At 42.6% G+C, this 20,634-nt stretch overlaps 1 protein-coding gene and 1 long non-coding RNA gene across 2 annotated transcripts in view; both read right to left on the bottom strand.

The window, feature by feature from the left end:
• Positions 1-677: 677 nt before the first annotated feature.
• On the bottom strand, positions 678-850 carry LOC309373873. The gene is made up of 2 exons (XR_014170260.1): positions 760-850; positions 678-709 (listed from the first exon to the last, which is right to left on the bottom strand). It is a non-coding gene; the product is annotated as an uncharacterized lncRNA (long non-coding RNA).
• Positions 851-1,271: 421 nt separating this feature from the next.
• Positions 1,272-20,634, bottom strand: part of LOC309374815 (uncharacterized protein) — a 36,010-nt gene continuing 16,647 nt past the window's right edge. Inside the window, exons 11-23 of the mRNA XM_081919995.1 lie at positions 19,363-19,410; positions 17,278-17,415; positions 15,797-15,914; positions 14,170-14,312; positions 12,428-12,595; positions 11,046-11,448; positions 8,134-8,634; positions 6,234-6,406; positions 5,857-5,994; positions 4,169-4,286; positions 3,914-4,056; positions 2,988-3,155; positions 1,272-1,772 (exon numbers count right to left, since the gene is read on the bottom strand). Coding sequence (XP_081776121.1) covers positions 1,368-1,772; positions 2,988-3,155; positions 3,914-4,056; positions 4,169-4,286; positions 5,857-5,994; positions 6,234-6,406; positions 8,134-8,634; positions 11,046-11,448; positions 12,428-12,595; positions 14,170-14,312; positions 15,797-15,914; positions 17,278-17,415; positions 19,363-19,410 — 2,664 coding nt within the window. The 3' untranslated portion in view covers positions 1,272-1,367. The remainder of the gene's footprint in view (positions 1,773-2,987; positions 3,156-3,913; positions 4,057-4,168; positions 4,287-5,856; positions 5,995-6,233; positions 6,407-8,133; positions 8,635-11,045; positions 11,449-12,427; positions 12,596-14,169; positions 14,313-15,796; positions 15,915-17,277; positions 17,416-19,362; positions 19,411-20,634) is intronic.

The following is a 20,634-nucleotide window of genomic DNA, read 5'->3' on the forward strand; positions in this document are numbered from 1 at the left end:
CTTCAAATGAAAGCACTGTGGGACACTATTTGATCTACTGAAAGTGTCCAGATTGTTGTTAACCATGTGGGGAAACTGGGTAATAAACGATATTCATGCCTTCAATTTGTTGCCCAATACACACAATTACGATGCTTAAAACAAAGGTCAGACTACCTGGCTGAGATTATGATGCCCTGTTAGAACCATGTTGAGGCCTGAGAAGGAGATCCTGCTATAGTTTCTAAGACCATTGCTATTGGGAAACGAGGACGGGTACCAGGTAGGATTCTGACCCTGGTGATGCTGTGTTGCAACTGAGTAAGGTTAAGCATAATGGACAGTTTGTACATAAATGCAGAGGGCAAACTTCTAATACCTGAAATGCCAGCGAGCCGTGTGGAATCAGAAGTACCAGAATGTGCCTATCAGTGATGCAGAAGGAGAACTCAGATCACGACGCTTGAAGAAAATACGTATAGGAACATTAACCATTTCTGCAGAGCAGAGACTTGAGTCTAATAGATCTTGTCAAAGGAGTTTCTCCCAGAAGCCTCTGGATTTTGCATGCATTTCCCATACTATCCCAACTGGTCCGGAATATATCCTCCAGTTTGGAACAGGTTCAGTCTAATTGCTCTTTCTTTGTACTAACCAGCTGGTGAGATGATGAATATATAAAATAAATAAATAGGAGGGTTGTCAATTATTTTAATGCAAGTGGGCTGCACTCCATGTCATGTGGCACAGGGAGAGAAGATAAGAGCTTTTAAAAACTACTGTTTTGCACAGTGGAAACATAATTTTCAAAACTACATTTATTGCTTTAAAATGCATGTTTTACAGACAATGATGACTGGCATTTAGAGAATGTCGAGTTGCAGCTCGGCATCCAAAGAAAAAATGTGATGCTGCACACTTCTGTACAGTGACAGATTTGGGCAACAGAAGGAAGGCAGAAAAGCTTATAGAGATAATGTCTGAAACAGCATTAGGCCTCAATGTGATGCCTGTGGTATTTCAGCCTGCTCCTAAGCATTTATACTCAGATTGCCAACCTTTTTGGACCAATGAGGAAATGTGGAATTTTGAGAAACTGCATATGGGCGCCAGTCACAAAATGGCTGCCATGGGGCGCGTGGCATGACACAAAATGGTTGTTGGCAGAGGAGAGAAAGAGAGGCAAAGCCAGTGTCAACATTAACTTGGCAGGAAGGGAAGGAAGTTCTGTTATGCATTTTTTATTTTTGAGAGTGTGTTTACCATGGGAGGTACTAGTGGGTTCTTTGCCTCAATGCCCTCTTCATTGATCTCCACAAAGGACTTGTGATACACCTCTGACAATGCCAAGTCACTTTTCTTTGACATTCCTGAGAAGTTAACTTGCTTCAGGGGGAGCAAAATCTACCATAGAAGAGAAGGCTTTGTGTTTTGTTGTGCCGAATGAAGAAGAGAAAGGGATGGTCGGCTGTGACACAGGGCACAATCCTAGCACACCGCTTATTCATAACAGCAGCAGTAGCAGCAGCAGCCTCAGTTCCTTCTTCATTTACCTCTACAAAGGATTTGTGAACAACCTCAGACAAAACCAAGTCATTGTTGGGAGACATCCTGGAGAAATCTGCCTTGCTTGGGTCAAACGCCTCAGCCATTCCCATGCTCCTCAGAACAGGCTTCAGGTCGTATTTTTCCTCCAGTTTAAATTTGGGTAGAGACAGCTCAACTTCAGTTAGGTCCATCATCTCAGGGTTAATCCAATCCTTGAGTTTCTCATAGGTCATTTCTCTCTCCAGCTAAAATAAGACAAACACGAGGCATTCAAGGAAAAAAGGAAATCCTGGCTGCATATATAAATCCTCACATTTCTTACATGAAACCATTTTCACTGGATTCTCGGTGAGTCAAATGACTCCATGTACATCACTTAAACAAACTTGTTTGACAATTGCCCTGTCTGTCCGAGTAGAATTCCTTTCTGCTCAACTTGCTTTTTATGCCTTCCATCTTTCTGAATAAGACAGAACACTGGCAGACTTAATTATGCTTATAGAAATATAAACAGCTATATTACACATATATTGCTCCTTCTGGGGTAATTTATCCACCTTTGGTTCCCACCCTGAACTCAGCTCTCACCTGTGGCTCCTAGAAGCTGTCAGCATGTTGAACAATGTTTATAAACAATGTTTATAAAATTAAATATAAATACCTATATTTTAGCTGAAAGAATGAAGAAAATTCTTCAAACTATTATACAGTGGTACCTTGGGTTACATATGCTTTAGCTTACATACTCCGCTAACCCAGAAATAGTACCTCAGGTTAAAATCTTTGCTTCAAGATGAGAACAGAAATCGTGCAGCGGCAGCAGGAGGCGCCATTAGCTAAAGTTGTGCTTCAGGTTAAGAACAGTTTCAGGTTAAGAACAGACCTCCAGAACAAATTAAGTACTTAACCCGAGGTACCACTGTATAGTAATTTATGGACCTAAAAGGTATCTAAAGCCATTTGCCCATGCAGAATGCAGGCACCATATATATAGAAATGAGCAAACCAGTGATATTTTAGGGAGCAGGCAGGACCCATTACTTACATTATAGGAGCCTATACAACACAAAATACTGTTGCTATATGTAGGTTTTATTTTATTTCTTTTATATTTTATATTTTGGAAATGTACATCTAGTTCTTTTTCTTTACATTTTTGGGGGGCCCCAAGAGAGTGGGGCCCTAAGCTATAGCTTGTTTAGCTTATACGTAAATCCGGCACTGACCCCAGGGAGGTCACTTTGGCGCTGCTGGCGTGGTGGTTTGACTTCACCCCTGGAGGCAGACTCCATTGTCTCTCGAGACAGACAGATGCCAACAATATAATAAGTTACACTGGGCACTTGGAAGAATCACGTAGAAGCTGCAAGAATCATGCTCTCGTCATGTACAGCAACCAACAAGGGCAATTTTTACGGGCGAGAATTTAGATGGTTTTATTCTCAGCAACAATGCCTCACCTTTTCCAGGCCTGTAGAATTATCTGCAATCTCATCAGGAAGCAGGACGATCATGCTGAGCTCGTTATCAACATAAGGAATCTCGAGAATTTTGGTGCGAAGTTCCGATATCCATGTCATGTTGAATTTAGCTTTCTTGAACATCATCTGCACCGGTTTGCTTTCATTCTGCAAATGGAGAAGAATTTCGTTTTAAGCATATAATCTTTTCTATTTCTTGAGCTGCTCTGCATCTTGTTTACTGTTCATCCTCCATTGTCTCTGCAAAAGAATGTCCTTAGGACATGGTGGGAAAGGAAATCCCAACTGGTCAACTGATGAAAGAAAAAAACAGGAGGGAACACTCTAAATATCAGAATGTGTGTATTTAATTATACCGACAAAAATAGAGTGGCTTGCCAAATATTATTGGAGTACTACAATATATCCAAAACAATGGGAGAAATCGGAAGGATCTCAAAAGAGAAGATAGACAGGGATTGGAAGGTGTTTAAAGGATACTTGCAAAACCATATTGAAAAATCAGAACTCCTATTAGAAGAAACAAGTTCCGTTTTAAATACTCAAATACTAAATAAGATGGATAACAATGTGTAATAGAAAAAGAAGCATGAAATTAGGTTAAAGATGTGTGAAAGAAAGTAATAGAAGTGGAAAGAAATTGCAATTGAGTAGACTGGAAGTCTAATACAAAGGTGGGGTGAGGGATGGTGGATGGAGATGGGAAAAGGAATTATCCGTGGGACTGAATGTAGGTATGTTTGAATATTTTTAAGGATTGTATGAAATGTATGTTTGTATATTCACAATATGTGTATTAATGCTGAATTATTTTAACAATAAAAACTTTTCAAAACAAACAAACAAACAAACCGATAAAGACTGTGTGGTCAATGATGTGCTTCGCATTATTTCCCACCTCATACCTTGCTAATTTTGAACGGCCTTTCCTCAGTGAGATCTTTGCGGAACTGATTTGCCCAGTTTCCCTTGAAATAGATAGCATTCACCAAGACCAGCCTTGTACTGGAGTCAATTATTCCTGGGGCGAGCAGATTTTGGATTTTACCTTGAAGAGGGATTAAAGAGCTGTTTTAATAAGAACATATATTTCAGACACAAACTCATATTTTAAGAAGTAAAACTCAGACAATATGGAAGCCCAAGAATTTGCTACTCACTTGCTGTCTGCTCTTCCACCCAGTTATTTATGTATTTCCTGGAATCGTCTGATTCTTTAATGAAGTCTAGTTTCTCTAGACCTGCTCGATAGAATTTCTGGCTGGAGTCTATGAATGACTTAAACAAATATGTTTCAGAATTAAAAGCTATATATGGATCTGTATATATCATATACAAACAAACTTTGATTTCATTCAGGTTTTGTCCCACAGAAAAGAGAGGAAGAGAAGGATGTTTCTTCCATTTTCAGATACCAAAAGATGTGAAACACGTATGCAGATGCTTAATTTTACTTCAGTTGATAAGAAAAAGGTCCTGGCATGTGCAATAGATTCCTATCAGCCAAAACAGATAAACTGAACCGGATCCAAACAAACTTTTTTTGCTGAAGAATACACATAGCAATCCTTGTCTTATTCTTATATATGAGAATCCTACATGAAAGGTCCATATGCAGGATGCTAAATTCTTACCAAGATTTGCCCCTGTATCAGTTCTGCTCAATGCAGGTGGATAATGAATTCCAATGTGGTGTTTTCTCTTTCTATTCCTCTATGGAGGAAAAACGTTATGTAAGCAATACTTATTTGTCTCCAAATTTGGTTACTCTTTGGAAAGTGCCAACTACCTGTTGTATTACAGTTGTTTTTTTAATGTAATTATCCTCTTGGCTTGATCTAGCAAAAGCTCCTCTTAGTCTAACATTCTGTCCCTGGAAGCTCACAAGCATGTCATAAAATTAACACACATTTCTCTATAATGGCCTGGATTCAAAGGCCCATAAACAGATGGGGAAATGCCGCAGTGCTGGTCTGTGAACTCTTTGTGCAAACGCTGGGGGACTTTGCCTTCCAGGTCCCATGGCAGATTACAACAATTTAAAATTCTGTACGTATTACATATATTAAAAAGTCACAGCAATGGCCTGGGTCCTGAAAACACATAGGCCATAGGGTAAAGAGGTGCATCTTCAGAGTGGCCGACGAGACAATATAACACCCGTCCTGAAAGACCTACATCGGTTCCCAGTATGTTTCCATGCACAAGTCAAAAGTGTTGGAGCTGACCTTTAAAGCCCTAAAAAGCCTCGGCTCTGTATAGTTGAAGGAGCGTCTCCACCTCCATCGTTCAGCCCGGACGCTGAGGGCCTTCTGGTGGTTCCCTCCCTGCGAGAAGTGAGGTTACAGGGAACCAGGCAGACGGCCTTCTCGGTAATGGCATCTGCCCTTTGGAACGCCCTTCCATCAGATGTCAAGGAAATAAACAACTATATGACTTTTAGAAACATCTGAAGGCAGACCTGTTTAGGGAAGTTTTTAATGTTTGTAGTTTTCATCTGTTTTAATGTTCTGCTGGGAGCTGCATACAATGCCTGGGGAAACCCAGCCATATGGGCAGGGTATAAATATTATTATTATTATTATCATTATTATTATTATTATTATTATTATTATTATTATTATTATTATTATTATTAGATTGGCTGGTACAACCTGCCACCTGAACTCAAGCTGATCACTGCTGCTAATTCAAATGTCCCTTTCAGTTTGATGGAAGGTTTTACTGGAAAGTACAGAAGGGATAGTGAGTGCTTAGCTGCGTTTCTGATCTGCAACAGAATATGGTTCACTATCTGAACAGAGACCACTTCCTGTTCTCTAGCATATTTGTAAACCGTGTAACTTACTGAAATAAACTCATAGGATGTTTCTCCAAATAGCCTGTTGGCTAGCCTAAGCAAGTACTTGGTGTCTGGCTTGTTGATTTCAGAAATAAGTTTTTCGTATCCCTGGTGAAATTCGACATCGTTGGTCACAGACAGCACCTGTAAGATGATAAATGGTTAATGGATATTGTTCAGTAGAGTAATTTAAATACAGACATTTATCTACGTACTCCTTAAAAACTGTATCAGTTGAAAAATCCATGCCTTTCAGCAAACAAGAGAGTGAAATACTGTAAATGCATATTTCAGCCTGACCTGCTACAAAGAAAAGGAAGCACCATGCATGGAGTCAAAAGTCAAGCTTCCCCCTCCTCTTAATAGTATTTATCTGGATATACCTTTGTCATTTGGGCTGCAGTGTTCCCTGCCGCACCCAGAGAAACCATCGTCAAAGCAGAAGAAATGCTCAAAGGAGAAAAAAACATGTTCGCTGTGTTATCATTTTGACTTAGCTTCTTGAGCAGATTGAGGGCAAAGGCACTGTTTGCTGCAGTGAGGCGGTCCATGTCTTATAACCTACGAAACAAGCACAGAGGAGACAGTCATCCAGTTTGTCCGCTCGGAGGTCACTTTTACAAGAAAAAACCCAAACCTAAGCATTTGTGTTCAGATCCCACACATGTGTCCTAATGACATAAAGGTAAAGGTACCCCTGCCCGTACGGGCCAGTCGTGTCCGACTATAGGGTTGTGCGCCCATCTCACTTAAGAGGCCGGGGGCCAGCGCTGTCCGAATACACTTCCGGGTCACATGGCCAGCGTGACGAACCTGCTCTGGCGAGCCAGCACCAGCGCAGCACAAGGAAACGCCGTTACCTTCTGCTATAAAGCGGTACCTACTTATTTACTTGCACTTAGGGGTGCTTTCGAAATGCTAGGTGGGCAGGAGCTGGGACCGGAAGACGGGAGCTCACCCCGCCGCGGGGATTCAAACCGCCGACCATGCGATCAGCAAGCCCTAGACACTGAGGTTTTACCCACAGCGCCACCCGCGTCCTAATGACATATCAACCTGCAATTCCTACTTTTGACCATTTTAATGCTCTCCAAAATGCCACCCACCCACCATTTTCAGGTGGTGGGGCTTCAGCCCACAGAGGAACCGTCAATCACATGCTACATTTCTTTAGATGAAAGCAATGACCAGCAAACAGTAATTTGCAAAAATGCCCAGGAGGAGAATAACATTTGCCCTCACTTGATTTCTAAGAAGATCAGCATTAAATTAAAAGTCTATTGCATCTTACATGCCACATTACCCCCTCTGGGACATACAGTAAAAAGAAATAGAGGGAGGGAAAGCATCGTTATCCCTCCCCACTGCATAATTCTAGCCTCAAAAACAGGACTATTAAAGCCTCAGGTCGCAGAATTAAGTTAGCACGCCAACAGCTAGAATAGCCTGACTTTTGCAATTAAGTCTATGTTTGATAAACCGAGTCCTGGACGGGTTCAAGCTTGCATTAAGTCCTGTTTGATGCTTTTATAACTATATTGTGCTATAACTGATGCTAAGATGTACAAATGTTTCAAAACTCCTTCTACCAATATGCATTAGGGCAGGCAAGTCCAAAGTCTGTGTTGGGGGCCTGATGCGGCCCCTGTGGCAGTTTATGTCCTGGGGTAAAATCCTTAAAAAGCTCAGCAACTTCCATCCTAAAAAGCTCAACAACTTTGGTTGCATGTTCACTTCATCAAACCGAACCCTAACACAATACTGTAAGTCCCCAGGGAAGAGGGATTGTTTGTTGAAGTACTCTGGGTGCTCTTCTGGACAGAATCTGGATGCTTTTACAGATGGTGGGGAGAATGTGGCCAAGACCTGCTTCAGTTTGAAAGGTGTAGCAGTGGGTGCAATTCACATCTTCTGCTACCTTCTGCCTATTCCTAAAGACTGGGAAGGAAGTATACAATATCTCTCCTGCCCGCCCCCCTTGCAAAGCTCCTGTGCGCTAACAGCTGAGTGCAGCAGGCAGAAATCCAGAAGGTGAAGCCTTTCCCAGTAGAGAAACACAGTATAGAAAGCCGCACCTATTAAATTTCTGCCTGTGTCGTGCAGCTGTTCAAAGGACAGAAGTGTGCACAGAAGTGCAGGTCCCACAGGTGACAACACCCTGAGACCCTCCCAGATTAATTACTTCCTCAACAAAGGAAGTCCCAGATAACATCAGGACCCCCCCTTTCTTTTAAAGGACACGCAACAGGTACAAATGGCAACCCAAAGAGAAGAGGACTGTACCGGGAGAAATGCGCGCGGCTGTTACGCACGGATCGCAGGAAGGGCTCCGGCTGCGAGCAAAGAGAGGCACCGAGTGGCGACGGGAAACCCGAGTAGGAGGTACGAAACCATCCCGTCCAGTCAGGGGAGGCGCTCCTTCCTGTGACTCAGCCCCTGACTCAGCCGCTATCCGGGAACCTAATAGGGTGGGGAGGGGAAGGAGCCGCAGCTTCGAGCCCCCAAGTTTGCTGCCGGCTTCCATTGCCACTGAGCATGTGCAGAACGGCTCGCACATGCCCAGGAGGAGGAGACGAAGCCGCTGCCCGTTGCCTTTGCCGGGCGGCACGCCTTTTCCCCCATTGCCGCCTGCTTTTTCCAGAAACGGAGAAGCCTCTCGGAGCAGGAAGGTGGCGCTGCGAAAGCGCAATTGCGCCCTGCTCGCGCTGGTTGTTGGCGCAGCAGAAGTAATCCCCGCAGGCTTACTCCCGAGTAGCGGCGCCTGGCTGCGCAAACCCGGGGGGCCTGACATTAATACAAACAATGCAGTTTATAGAGTAAAGCTCATATTCTTTTACTTAGTGTCAGCGTCGCTTGGATAGATCCTCTTTCTATTCGCTGATTGTTAAATGTTCGGGAAAAGTCAGAAGCCCAAGGAAGTGTAAGTTTATTCAGCATTTGTCAGTGACAACAGCTCACTCATAGGAACACAAGAACCAAACTGACTGAACAACACAACAATCTGACGTATAAACTGAACAATCCCCAGCATGAACTGACCGTTGACAGTTTGACAGTTGAAAGAGCATGCGCTTACTTGCCATTAGAACGTCCGTCCATAGCTGTCAACTTTCAGATTTGAAAATAAGGGATCAGCAGCCTCGAAAATAAAGGATCAGCAGCTTCACCTGTCCCGGGGACAGTCTACGGGATATCTAACAATCCGGTATAGCAGCGGGAAATGGCGTTGGAATAAGGGAATTTCCCACAAAAGAAGGGAAGGTTGACAGCTATGTGTTCGTCTACCAACGCTTCTGCGATTGGTTAGAATGCACCTTGTAACATAAAATGTGTTAAACCCAATACATAACACTGATTTATTGCATTTCCTTGGTGGTGAGAGAGGTTGTGTGTGCGGGGAGCCTAGGGTTATTCTATGAACACGAATGTCTCGCAACAAATGGAATTGATCCCTAGAAAATACAACCTGAAAAAAGAGACGACACACGTACTTCTGTAAACCAAGGAACCACTATGATCTTAGGGTGAGATCGGTTTCTTTGAGGTGTATATTATAGATATGCAGGCTTGAATCCTTCTGGCAATAGTGAGTGTTGAAATATATCTTCCCCGGACATGCTGGGTGAAGGATGGGAACATCCAGTCTGATTTTTTGAGGACTGCAATATTCTCCGGAAAGACTGGGTAAGCTTGTACAGTTCAGAGGAATCTCTGGGTATGTGGTGATTAAACTGCAGACTATTCCGGAGAACTGTTGGGATTTGGGTGTCCTGCCCATAAGAGAAGAAGAACTCAGATCACGACGCTTGAAGAAAATATGTATAGGAATATGAACCATTTCTGCAGAGCAGAGACTTGAGTCAATTAGAACTTGTCAAAGGACTTTCTCCCAGAAGCCTCTGGATTTTGCATGCATTTCCCAAGTGCAGCATACTGTCTCAACTGGTCTGTAACATAGCTGTCAACATTTCCCCCTTTTTAAGGGAAATTCCCTTATTCCGAACAGGATTCCTCGCAAGAAAAGGGAAAAGTTGACAGCTATGGTCTGTAATATATCCTCCAGTTTGGAACAGGTTCCATCTAATTGCTCTTTCTTTGCGCTAACCAGCTGGTGAGATGATGAATATATATTAAAAAATAAATAGGAGCGTTGTCAATTATTTTAATGCAAGTGGGCTGTACTCCATGTCATGTGGCACAGGGAGAGAGGATAAGCGTTTGAAAACACTATTGTTCTGCATAGTGGAAACATACCACATTCCGTGTATAACACGCCCCCATGCATAGTGGAAACATACCACATTCCGTGTATAAGACGCCTCCTATTTTGGTGGACTCAAAATTTAGAAAATGGGGGGAGATTGCCCAGAATTGTTGAGCTTTTTGGGGGGAGGATTGCCCACAGTTTTTAAGCTGTTTTGGGAGAGGGGGGAGAGTTGGACCCACCGGTCCAACGAAAACAGTTGCGCACCCCGCAGAAGACATAAATCTTCTGCCCACAGGCGAAAAGCAACCGCAAATCACCTGCTCAGTTGACAAGGCAGACCAAATTAAGAGCAGCCCTTGATGCAGCAACCAATCATCAGGCAAAATTGCCGCTGAAATGCTCCATGCCAGTGACCAATCCCATGTCCCCACTCAGCACTACCCATGTATTAGAGGGCCCCCAATTTGAGAGATTCTTTTATCTGAAGAAAAGCTCATCCAATACATGGAAAAGTACAGTAATTTTCAAAAATTAATTTATTGCTTTAAAATGCATGTTTTACATCTAGGGAAGAATTAAGAATGTGATGCTGCACACTCTTGTCATGTACAGAGACAGATTTGGGCAACAGAAGGAAGGCAGAAAAGCTTATATAGGTTATGCCTAAAACAGCATTAGGCCTAAATGTGAGGCCTATGGCATTTCAGCCTGCTCCTAACCATTTATACTCAGATTGACAACCTTTTTGGGCCAATGAGGACATTTGGAATTTTGAGAAACTGCTATGGCGACATTCACAAAATGGCTGCTATGGGGCGTGTGGCATGACACAAAACGGTTGTTGGCAGAGGAGAGAAAGAGAGGCAAAGCCAGTGTCAACATCAACTTGGCAGGAAGGGCAAGAAGTTCTCTTATGCATTTTTTATTTTTGAGGGTGTGTTTACCATGGGAGGTACTGGTTGGTTCATTACATTGGCAACCACATTCTATGGAGAAGAGAATCTGCCCAAGAAGAGGGTGTTTTTTGTTGCCTTGTGCTTGATAAAGAAGATAAAAGGATGGTTTGCTTCAAATTTTATGGGCTTCTGAGATGACCTTATTACAATGGTGGCTGCTGAGGCAGCTGCTGCCTCAGTGCCCTCTTCGTTGATCTCCACAAAGGACTTGTGATACACCTCTGACAAAGCCAAGTCGCCTTTTTTTGACATTCCCAAAAAGTTAGCTTGGCCTGGAATGAAAGCATCCTTCATCCCCATACTGCTTAGGGTGGACTTGAGGTCGAAACTCTCTTCCAGTTTGATCCTTGGTAAGTGAAGCTCCACCTTCCTTTTCTGCATCATATCCGAACTCGTCCATATCGACAATCTCTCATATGTTAGTTCTTTTTCCAGCTGTGGTCGTATAATAAAGCAAGTTAGACAGCAAAATGAAAACAAAAGTGACTCTTAAAAACAACAACCCTACAACCAGTAACTCTTCTCACCACAAAGTTATGAGGGCTTTCAAAACAACGCCTGCTGTTTACTTTGCTAGGTAATGTGATGCAAGGAGAAAAGGCAAGTGATGTGGGACATAAAATAATGTTTGAAGACTGGGAAAGGTTGTGGACCTGGGCTGAAGGGTGGACAGACGCACCCTTCCCAGAGTCTTGCTGGTTCAAGCCTCTGTGTGTACTCTTATTAATCAATGTTCAATCCTTCCTTTACTTTGAAAATGCCTCAAAGTCATGTGCTTTAAATGTATGGAGGTGGATGTGACAATGCGGGGAAAATCAGACAATGTTTTGTGTGTCTATCTCTGTTTATATAAATCAGGGGTGAGGAAATTGTGGTCCTCTATGTGCTAGTGAAGGGACGCAGGTGGCGCTGTGGGTTAAAGCCTCAGCGCCTAGGACTTGCCGATCAAAAGGTCGGCAGTTCGAATCCCTGCAGCGGGGTGTGCTCCCGCTGCTCGGTCCCAGCGCCTGCCAACCTAGCAGTTCGAAAGCACCTCCGGGTGCAAGTAGATAAATAGGGACCGCTTACCAGCGGGAAGGTAAACGGCGTTTCCGTGTGCGGCTCTGGCTCGCCAGATGCAGCTTTGTCACACTGGCCACGTGACCCGGAAGTGTCTTCGGACAGCGCTGGCCCCTGGCCTCTTAAGTGAGATGGGCGCACAACCCCAGAGTCTGTCAAGACTGGCCCGTACGGGCAGGGGTACCTTTACCTTTACCTTTATGTGCTAGTGAACTACAACACCCCACCCCACCATCTCTGTCCAAATGTTGTCCAGGAACATTTTGGAGGCTCACAGATTTCCCCACCCCTGATTTATTTAGGGATGAAATGAAATGTCTAACAGTCTCTGGAGACATGAAAGCAAGTGTTTTACCATTTCCAGACCAGTCGACTCATCTTCGATGTCGTCTGGAAGCATGATGAACATGCTGACATCATTGTTCTCATATGGGAGCTCAAGAATACGAACCCTCAGGATATCAATGTAGAAGGTTGGCAATGTACCTTTTAGAAACATCATTTGCACAGGCTTTGACTGGGTCTGTAATAAAAAACACATGCGATCCTTTTCCCAACTGAAATGAACTGCCATTCAGATGTGTCAGAGACCAAGAAGCTTGAAGCATTAAAACTAAATAAAGGGCCTTTCTCTCTCAAACACGGGCAACTTCCCACCCCACCCCTCATTACTTTTCGGGGGGGGGGCGGTTGTTATGAGAATGGGAACAATGGAATAGTGTTGTTTCCACCAGGGGGCAGCACTGAAAAACTAAAAACAAGCACTCGTATCTAAACCTGGGACAGATCTACACACATGGTTTTTAACGTTAAGGAATGGTTTTCCTAACGTATTTGGACACATGACACTCTACTTTTTATGTTCATAATGTTTTATTAAAAATGGGACACCAGGTGGCACTACAGAACAACCAGCAGTAGGGAGACAGTGTTTTGATGGGGGGGGGGCTAAGAAGAAGAAGAAGAAGAAGAAGAAGAAGAAGAAGAAGAAGAAGAAGAAGAAGAAGAAGAAGAAGAAGAAGAAGAAGAATTTATTATTTGTACCCAGCCCATCTGGCTGGGTTTCCCCAGCCACTCTGGGCAGCTTCCATAAAAACCAAAAATACACTAAAATATCACAGATTAAAAACTTCCCTGAACAGGGCTGCCTTAAGATGTCTTCTGAATATCAGGTAGTTATTTATCGCTTTGACATCTGATGGGAGGGCATTCCACAGGGCAGGCGCCACTACCGAGAAGGCCCTCTGCCTGGTACCCTGTAACTTTGCTTCTCGCAATGAGGGAACTGCCAGAAGGCCCTCGGCGCTGGAACTCAGCGTCCGGGCAGAACGATGGGGGTGGAGATGCTCCTTCAGGTATACTGGGCCGAAGCAAGGTAAGAAACACTTTGATTTACAAGTATGCCCTGTTTTAGAATGATATACCTGGTATCATTCTAATAACATTAAACAGGGCGATGTAGATCCAGCCCTGGGCAATCTGAGGTGGCTTTAGATTAGTCCAAAAGGTGCAGAGGGAGTGTGGTTGAATGGGTGACATCAGGGTTTTCTGCTGCGCTGGTAATTCTTTGGATAGCAATGAGAGCATCTGCTGGTGCACAGTCCTTCTGTGTTTGAATCCTACTTGTTTCACTATATTTTGCTTTGCTCCTGGCCACTTTAATTCAGAGTGCTATATCATCACATGTTTATTCCCCCCCAACCAAGTTTCACCATCATATTAGTAGCAATAAGGTAGGCATAAGTCACAATGGCAGATTTAAGCAGAATTCATTACAGTAGCAACTTTGTAAGTTTAATAAGAATAAAGCCACAATCTAAAACACACTTTACCTGGGAGCAAGCCCTCATTGAAATCAGTAGGACTTACTTCTGGATAGACATGTTTAGAATTGCACTGTAGCTTTTCAAGAGATACACTCAATTAACGACAACACTTTCAAACCAAGAATAAACCCACAATTCTCTCTCTTAATATAAACATTTAGTGGTTTTCCTTGTGCACAGAGCTCTGAATAATTTTACAGAGAATTGATACCAGCAGAATGTGTCATATTCATGGAAAAACACACCTTTTATTTTATTAACACATGCGTACCTTACTCAGTCTGAAAGGCTTCTCAGTAGTGTTTGCTTTCTCAAATCTTTTCTCCCACTTTCCTTTGAAGTAAATGGCATTTACTATGACCAGTGCTGTTTGAGCACCAACCGAATCTTTAGGCAGAAGATTCTTGATTTTGTCTTTTGGGGGAAAAAGAAGGGTGTTGTTAATGTATTGGCATCCCAGTCTTGCTATACAAATAGGATATGCCTCTAAAAGGAATGCTGTTGTTCTGAGTCAAGCCTAGGAGTCGCTCATCTGAAATCTTTCCCAGTTCTGCTATAAATCTCACGACTGCTTTCCCCATGGCTTATGGGTTCTTCAGGTGAAATGGAAAAGTGAATTTCTGTCATTAAAGAACCTTGCTTTTCCCAGACCAAGGCTCTAGCTGGCTGATTCACCTGCATGAATATTACTTGGAGCTGTAAAGAGGAAGCAGCTAGCATGATGGGAACCAATTATTAAGCCATTACAGGGAGAAACTAAATAGAACAAATGGATTTCAATATTTAAGCAGCTAGGGATTGCACATTATGCCCAGAAAGTCAGTTCTTTTTTTAAAAAAAACCTCAGAAAAATGTGTCAGTTCCTCAAATACATTTACATTGGAATTGTACATGGTTTCCTGTACAAATGGGACGATTTGGATGTAGAACTAGATTTAGCAAACCTCAGTTTCATGCGCCTCCCTTGCCCCCGGTGTACCTCCAAGGAGGGATTAAGAAGCTTTTACTTTAGATTACTGCAACTCGCTGTATCAACTAAACTCAGACAAGCAGAGATCTTTAGTTGAAACATAAACTGCACTTTTTGAAGCTGATTTGTTTCAGCTGACTATAGTTAAGATTAACCATGGTTCAGGGTTTGGATAACACACTAACCCACGGTTAATCCCAATTGGAAGTTCAAGCTTCTGATCTCACAAGTGCATCAGAGAAAATGGGGGTGGACAAACCAGGGCCATCTTACCCATAGGTGCTAGGGGTGTGGGGCACCTGGTCGCTGGGCTCTCAGGGGCGCCAGGCCGAGAGTCCAGGGAAGAGCCCACTCGTCAGTTGGAGCACCACGGTGGGCTCTTCTGCTGCACACGGCTCTGCTCTGCGAGTTCGGGGGCAACCGAGCCAGCGAGACACTGAGGCGGCTGGCTGGATCTGCCCTCCTGTACGCCTGGGACTGGGCAACCTGGGGGGGGGGGCATCGAGCGGATCTTTGCACCCTGGCACTGCATATGCTTAAGACAGCCCTGGGACAAACCCAAGATTCGCTGTAGCCCTTTCTCATAACGCTCAACAAGGGTATCCTCCAGATGTTTAAGATTAAAACACATGTCATCCCTGACCATTGGACATGCTGGCTAGAGGTGATGAAGCATTTTCAGGGTACCAGAACTGGGCCATTGTATCCCTCTATAGAAATCAGAATCCAGTTTTCAAGCCTGGAGATACGGTGGATTTTGTAAATTTTTACTTAACTTTAAAACTGTTTTCTCTGCTTTTCTTGTAGCTTAGGGTTTATTCCCTTGACTGCCTAAGGACATTAAGACTCAAGGGCCGGTCTGGAACTGAACATACAGTAGAGTAATACTTGGAATTACAGTCTGCAGTGGCTGAATAAATAAGCTTACTGTCAGTTTGTTTCTCAACCCAAGCGTTGATCTGGTCTCTGACTTGTTCTGCAGCATTCAAAAAATCAACTGGTTGTAGTTCTGCATGATAGTACTTCTTAGTGAGCTGAAGGTACTCCTGAAAATTATAGGGGCAAAAGTATAAACTGTTATGATTTTCTCTTTTTTTGTGCAGGTGGAAGGGGGAAGTAGGTTGTATGCAGATACCCTTCTAACCCTTGCATGTGTCAAAACAGCAAGTGTCAAAACAGAAGACAGCTTTCTATTGAGGTGATAGCCTGGGTGATGGGCCATTGGGGGAACAAAGGAAGTGGATTTGGGTGAGGCAGCAAATGGGTGCCCACCCCCGTCCCTCAGCTGGCTGGTGGAAAAAGACAAAGATAGGAGCTGAGAGTCTGCAGTGATGTGGGCCAGATATAAACCAGCAAGCTGAGAGAAGGAGGAGAAACAAGACCAATGTTTGATTTCTGTTTGAATTTAAGGCAGAAGTTTTATACAATCTGAAGAGAAACCAAAATGTCTAAGGTTGCGGCTATGAGAAAAACATGACCCATGGGCATAGCTGTCAACTTTTCCCTTTTCTTGCAAGGAATCCTATTCGGAATCAGGGAATTATCCTTAAAAAAAGGGAAACGTTGGCAGCAATGCCCATGGGGTGTTGATACTGTGAACCCCTCCATTTTAGGCTAAGGTTGCAATATGCGTAAATAAACCATGTATCATAAAGACACCACAGTCTCTGCAGTGCCTCATTACCAAAGGAAACACAACCCCTGGAATCTCTAGAATCTCACACCGCTCAGAGATTAGGGTGGTGTGCAACATTTTTTAATCCACGTATGGATTCACCGCAGAGCAGGATATCAGACTGCAGTGGAAACCCAGGTTAGAATCCGGACTCATTTGTGGCTGCTACTCATTGTCTTTGGAAAGCCCAACCTACTTTACAGAATGGTTGTAAACACAAAAAACGAATAAATCCATATATATCATCCTGAGATCCTTGTAAGAAAGGCAGGATACAAACATGTTGAATAAAAGCAAATGTTTAAATTGGCGTCGTGAAATTATTACTGTGAAAAACAGATCTAGAAATAAGCACCACAAAATAAAATGTATATTAAATTTAATAATGATCACCCTCTAGCTCAGTATTATTGCATCATATACGGCATACAACACTTCCAGTTTTTCTTAACACCATATTATCTACCGTATTTTTCGCTCTATAACACGCACCCGACCATAACACGCACGTAGTTTTTAGAGGAGGAAAATCTGTAGGCATGCCACCCGTAGGCATTTCCTCCATAACACGCACAGACATTTCCCCTTACTTTCTAGGAGGAAAAAAGTGAGTGTTATGGTGCAAAAAATACGGTAATTATGCTATGTGGAAGTAATCTTTGTGATTAGAAGTATATTTTTATATATGTAACTATTTTCAAATGAAACTTGGCAGCTTAGTATAAAATACTCACGCTGTTAAAATCAAAAGTCTTTTCTCCATATACTCTATTAGCAGTTTTCAGCAGGTAGATGTTATTGGGTTGGTTGATTTTAGAAATCAGTTCCTGGAATTGACTGTTGATGGTTTCATCTTTACTGAGTCCTGGTTCCTTTACAGGGAGACACCATTGCATATAAAAATCTCAGTTGCATTAGAGTCAATGGTACTGCATAGGTAGATAACCATTCTTGGAAGTCAATCAGAATCCGTTCTGGAAGTCCATTTGACTTCCAAAATGTTTGGAAACCAAAGCACGGCTTCTGATTGGCTGCAGGAGGATCCTGCAGCCAATCGGAAGCTGTGGAAGCCCTGTTGGATGGTCTGCTTCCAAAAGAACATTCAAAAACAGAAACACTCACTTCCGGGTTTTGATCGTTCAGGAACTGATTTGTTCAGGAGCCAAGGTGTTTGTAGCAGTTTAGTTGGGGGGGGGGATTGCCTGGGGAAAATTGAATGTACCACAGCTACTACTATGCCATAAGATCCACTGTCTTGTAATATCACATATGTGCTTTAACTACTGATGAAGCCCAGGACGGCGAAACAAGGCCAATATTCTGGAAATCCTTGTTTAGACTCTGTGAAAGGATTTTGTGGAACTGTAACAACCTTTCATGTGGATTGTTTGGACTTTATGAACAGACAGGTGGAATAGAGACCATTACACGGATGGACCTTATTTATGCATGAACTGACTAGAGAATGATCTGATCCCCTGGGTCTTCTGCTTTGTTCGTTTGTTGAACTTTATGAGTTATTTCTGTTGAAATTTGATACAAATTTATCTACCTTTTTTATCTAAGAACAGAGCCGGTTACATCTCGTGTGTTTATTGAGGATGCTTTACGTGACCATAGGTTTATTTGTTGTTGTTTTGTTAAATGAGAATCATGCAAAACTAGTTGCTGCCCAGAGTTTAGCTTTTTTCTTCCATCCTCCTTTGGAAAATGACTAAACTTTAGCATGCTCAATGCAATAATTTATATTGTGATCTAATTAACATGTTATGTTGTTATGTTATGTATGTTATGTTATGTTATGTTATGTTATGTTATGTTATGTTTGTTATGTTATGTTATGTTATGTTATGTTATGTTATGTTATGTTATGTTATGTTATGTTATGTTATGTTTGTTATGTTATGTTATGTTATGTTATGTTATGTTATGTTATGTTATGTTATGTTATGTTCTACTTGGACTGGTCATGTTGTGTGGATGCCTGATTATCATCTTCCAAAATAACTATTTCATTCCAAATTTTAAAATGGAAAGCACAATGCTGGTGGTCAACAAAAGAGGTTTAAGGACTCACTCAAGGCAAATTTTTTAAAAAATGTAATATAAACACCGACAATTGGGAAACACTGGCCTGTGAGCGCTCCAATTGGAGACCAGCCTTTACCAAAGGTGTCATGGGCTTTGAAGACACTCCAACTCAGGATGCAAGGGAGAAACATGCCAAGAAGAAGGCACATTTGGCAAACCCTCACCGTGATCAGCTCCTGCCCAGAAACCTATGTCCCTACTGTGGAAGGACATGTGGATCCAGAATTGGCCTCCACAGTCACTTACGGAATCACTGCTAAGATAAGGTTACCAGACATCCCCATTTCCCGGGAACAGTCCCCAGATTTACAGATCAGTGCCCTGACAAAATCCACTGCATTTGACTGAAGTTGAAAAGTGTCCCCGGATTCATTGGAAAAATATCTGGTAACCTTATGCTAAGACTGTGTTCATGGGAGACAATCTTACTCAGTTACAAGTGATTGCCAAAGAAGAAGATGGAGAAATTTAATTTTATATGCATTTTAATGAGAAGCTACCTAACTCCCACTTGTCCAACCAATATGCCAACCTGAACACAGCTATCCTTCAAAATGTCCACATCTCCAAATTTTGCAATGCAGCTTTTCAAAGTGTACAAAACCACAAATATTGGAGGGGTTGTAAATTTCATAGGATTGCTGCCTTACCAGTAAATCCCATGGAAATCAACATAACTTACTTCCAGAGTGTTTAGGATTGTCAAACCTGTTATAGAATGATATTACCTGTGAAGGCCTTTCAGACTCTTCTGATGATGCATTGAAATGAAGCACCTGTAAGCAGAGTTGTCAAGATTTACTTTTAAGATAATTACATAAAACAGATACATACAATAATTTCTTAGTAATTCAGCAATTGAACCTAGACTGATAAAATATTTACATGGCATTAAAGATTATGACCAGCTTGCTTTCAACACTGTAATAATAATAATAATAATAATAATAATAATAATAATAATAATAATTTATTATTTATACCCCGCCCATCTGGCTGAGTTTCCCCAGCCACTCTGGGCGGCTCCCAATGAGTGTTAAAAACAGTACAGCATTACATATTAAAAACTTCCCTAAACAGGGCTGCCTTAAGATGTCTTCTGAATGTCAGATAATTCTTTATCTCTTTGACATCTGATGGGAGGGCGTTCCACATGGCGGGCGCCACTACCGAGAAGGCCCTCTGTCTGGTTCCCTGTAGCCTCACTTCTCGCAATGAGGGAACCGCCAGAAGGCCCTCGGAGCTGGACCTCAGTGTCCGGGCTGAACGATGGGGGTGGAGACGCTCCTTCAGGTATACAGGACCGAGGCCGTTTAGGGCTTTAAAGGTCAGCACCAACACTTTGAATCGTGCTCAGAAACGTACTGGGAGCCAATGCAGATCTCTCAGAACCGGTGTTATGTGGTCCCGGTGGCCACTCCCAGTCACCAGTCTAGCTGCCGCATTCTGGATTAATTGCAATTGTAATGTTTTTCTCAAATCATAGTTTTTATTCTGACAATTTCAAATTATAGTTTCATTTTCTTTTATGGCTAAGCTTCTGTAGATTTGTTTGCACATGCATGTTGACATTATTAGTATCAGTTGGTTATCTGGTTTCCCATCTTCCTCCTGTTCATGTACACAACAATGTTCTTCAGATCAGTGTTCTTCAATCTCGGGTCCCCAGAATTTGCTGGCCTACAAAACCCATCAACCCCCAAAAAACTTAATCAATGGTTAAGGAAGATGGTCGTTGTAGTCCAATAACATCTGGGGACACAACATTAAAATACAGTGGTACCTCGGGTTAGGTACTTAATTCGTTCCGGAGGTCCGTTCTTAACCTGAAACTGTTCTTAACCTGAAGCACCACTTTAGCTAATGGGGCCTCCTGCTGCCGCCGCGCCGCTGGAGCACGATTTCTGTTCTCATCCTGAAGCAAAGTTCTTAACCTGAAGCACTATTTCTGGGTTAGCGGAGTCTGTAACCTGAAGCGTATGTAACCCGAGCTACCACTG

This window comes from Podarcis melisellensis, assembly GCF_964234715.1.
Source record: "Podarcis melisellensis genome assembly, chromosome: 7".
NCBI classification, from domain to species: domain Eukaryota; kingdom Metazoa; phylum Chordata; class Lepidosauria; order Squamata; family Lacertidae; genus Podarcis; species Podarcis melisellensis.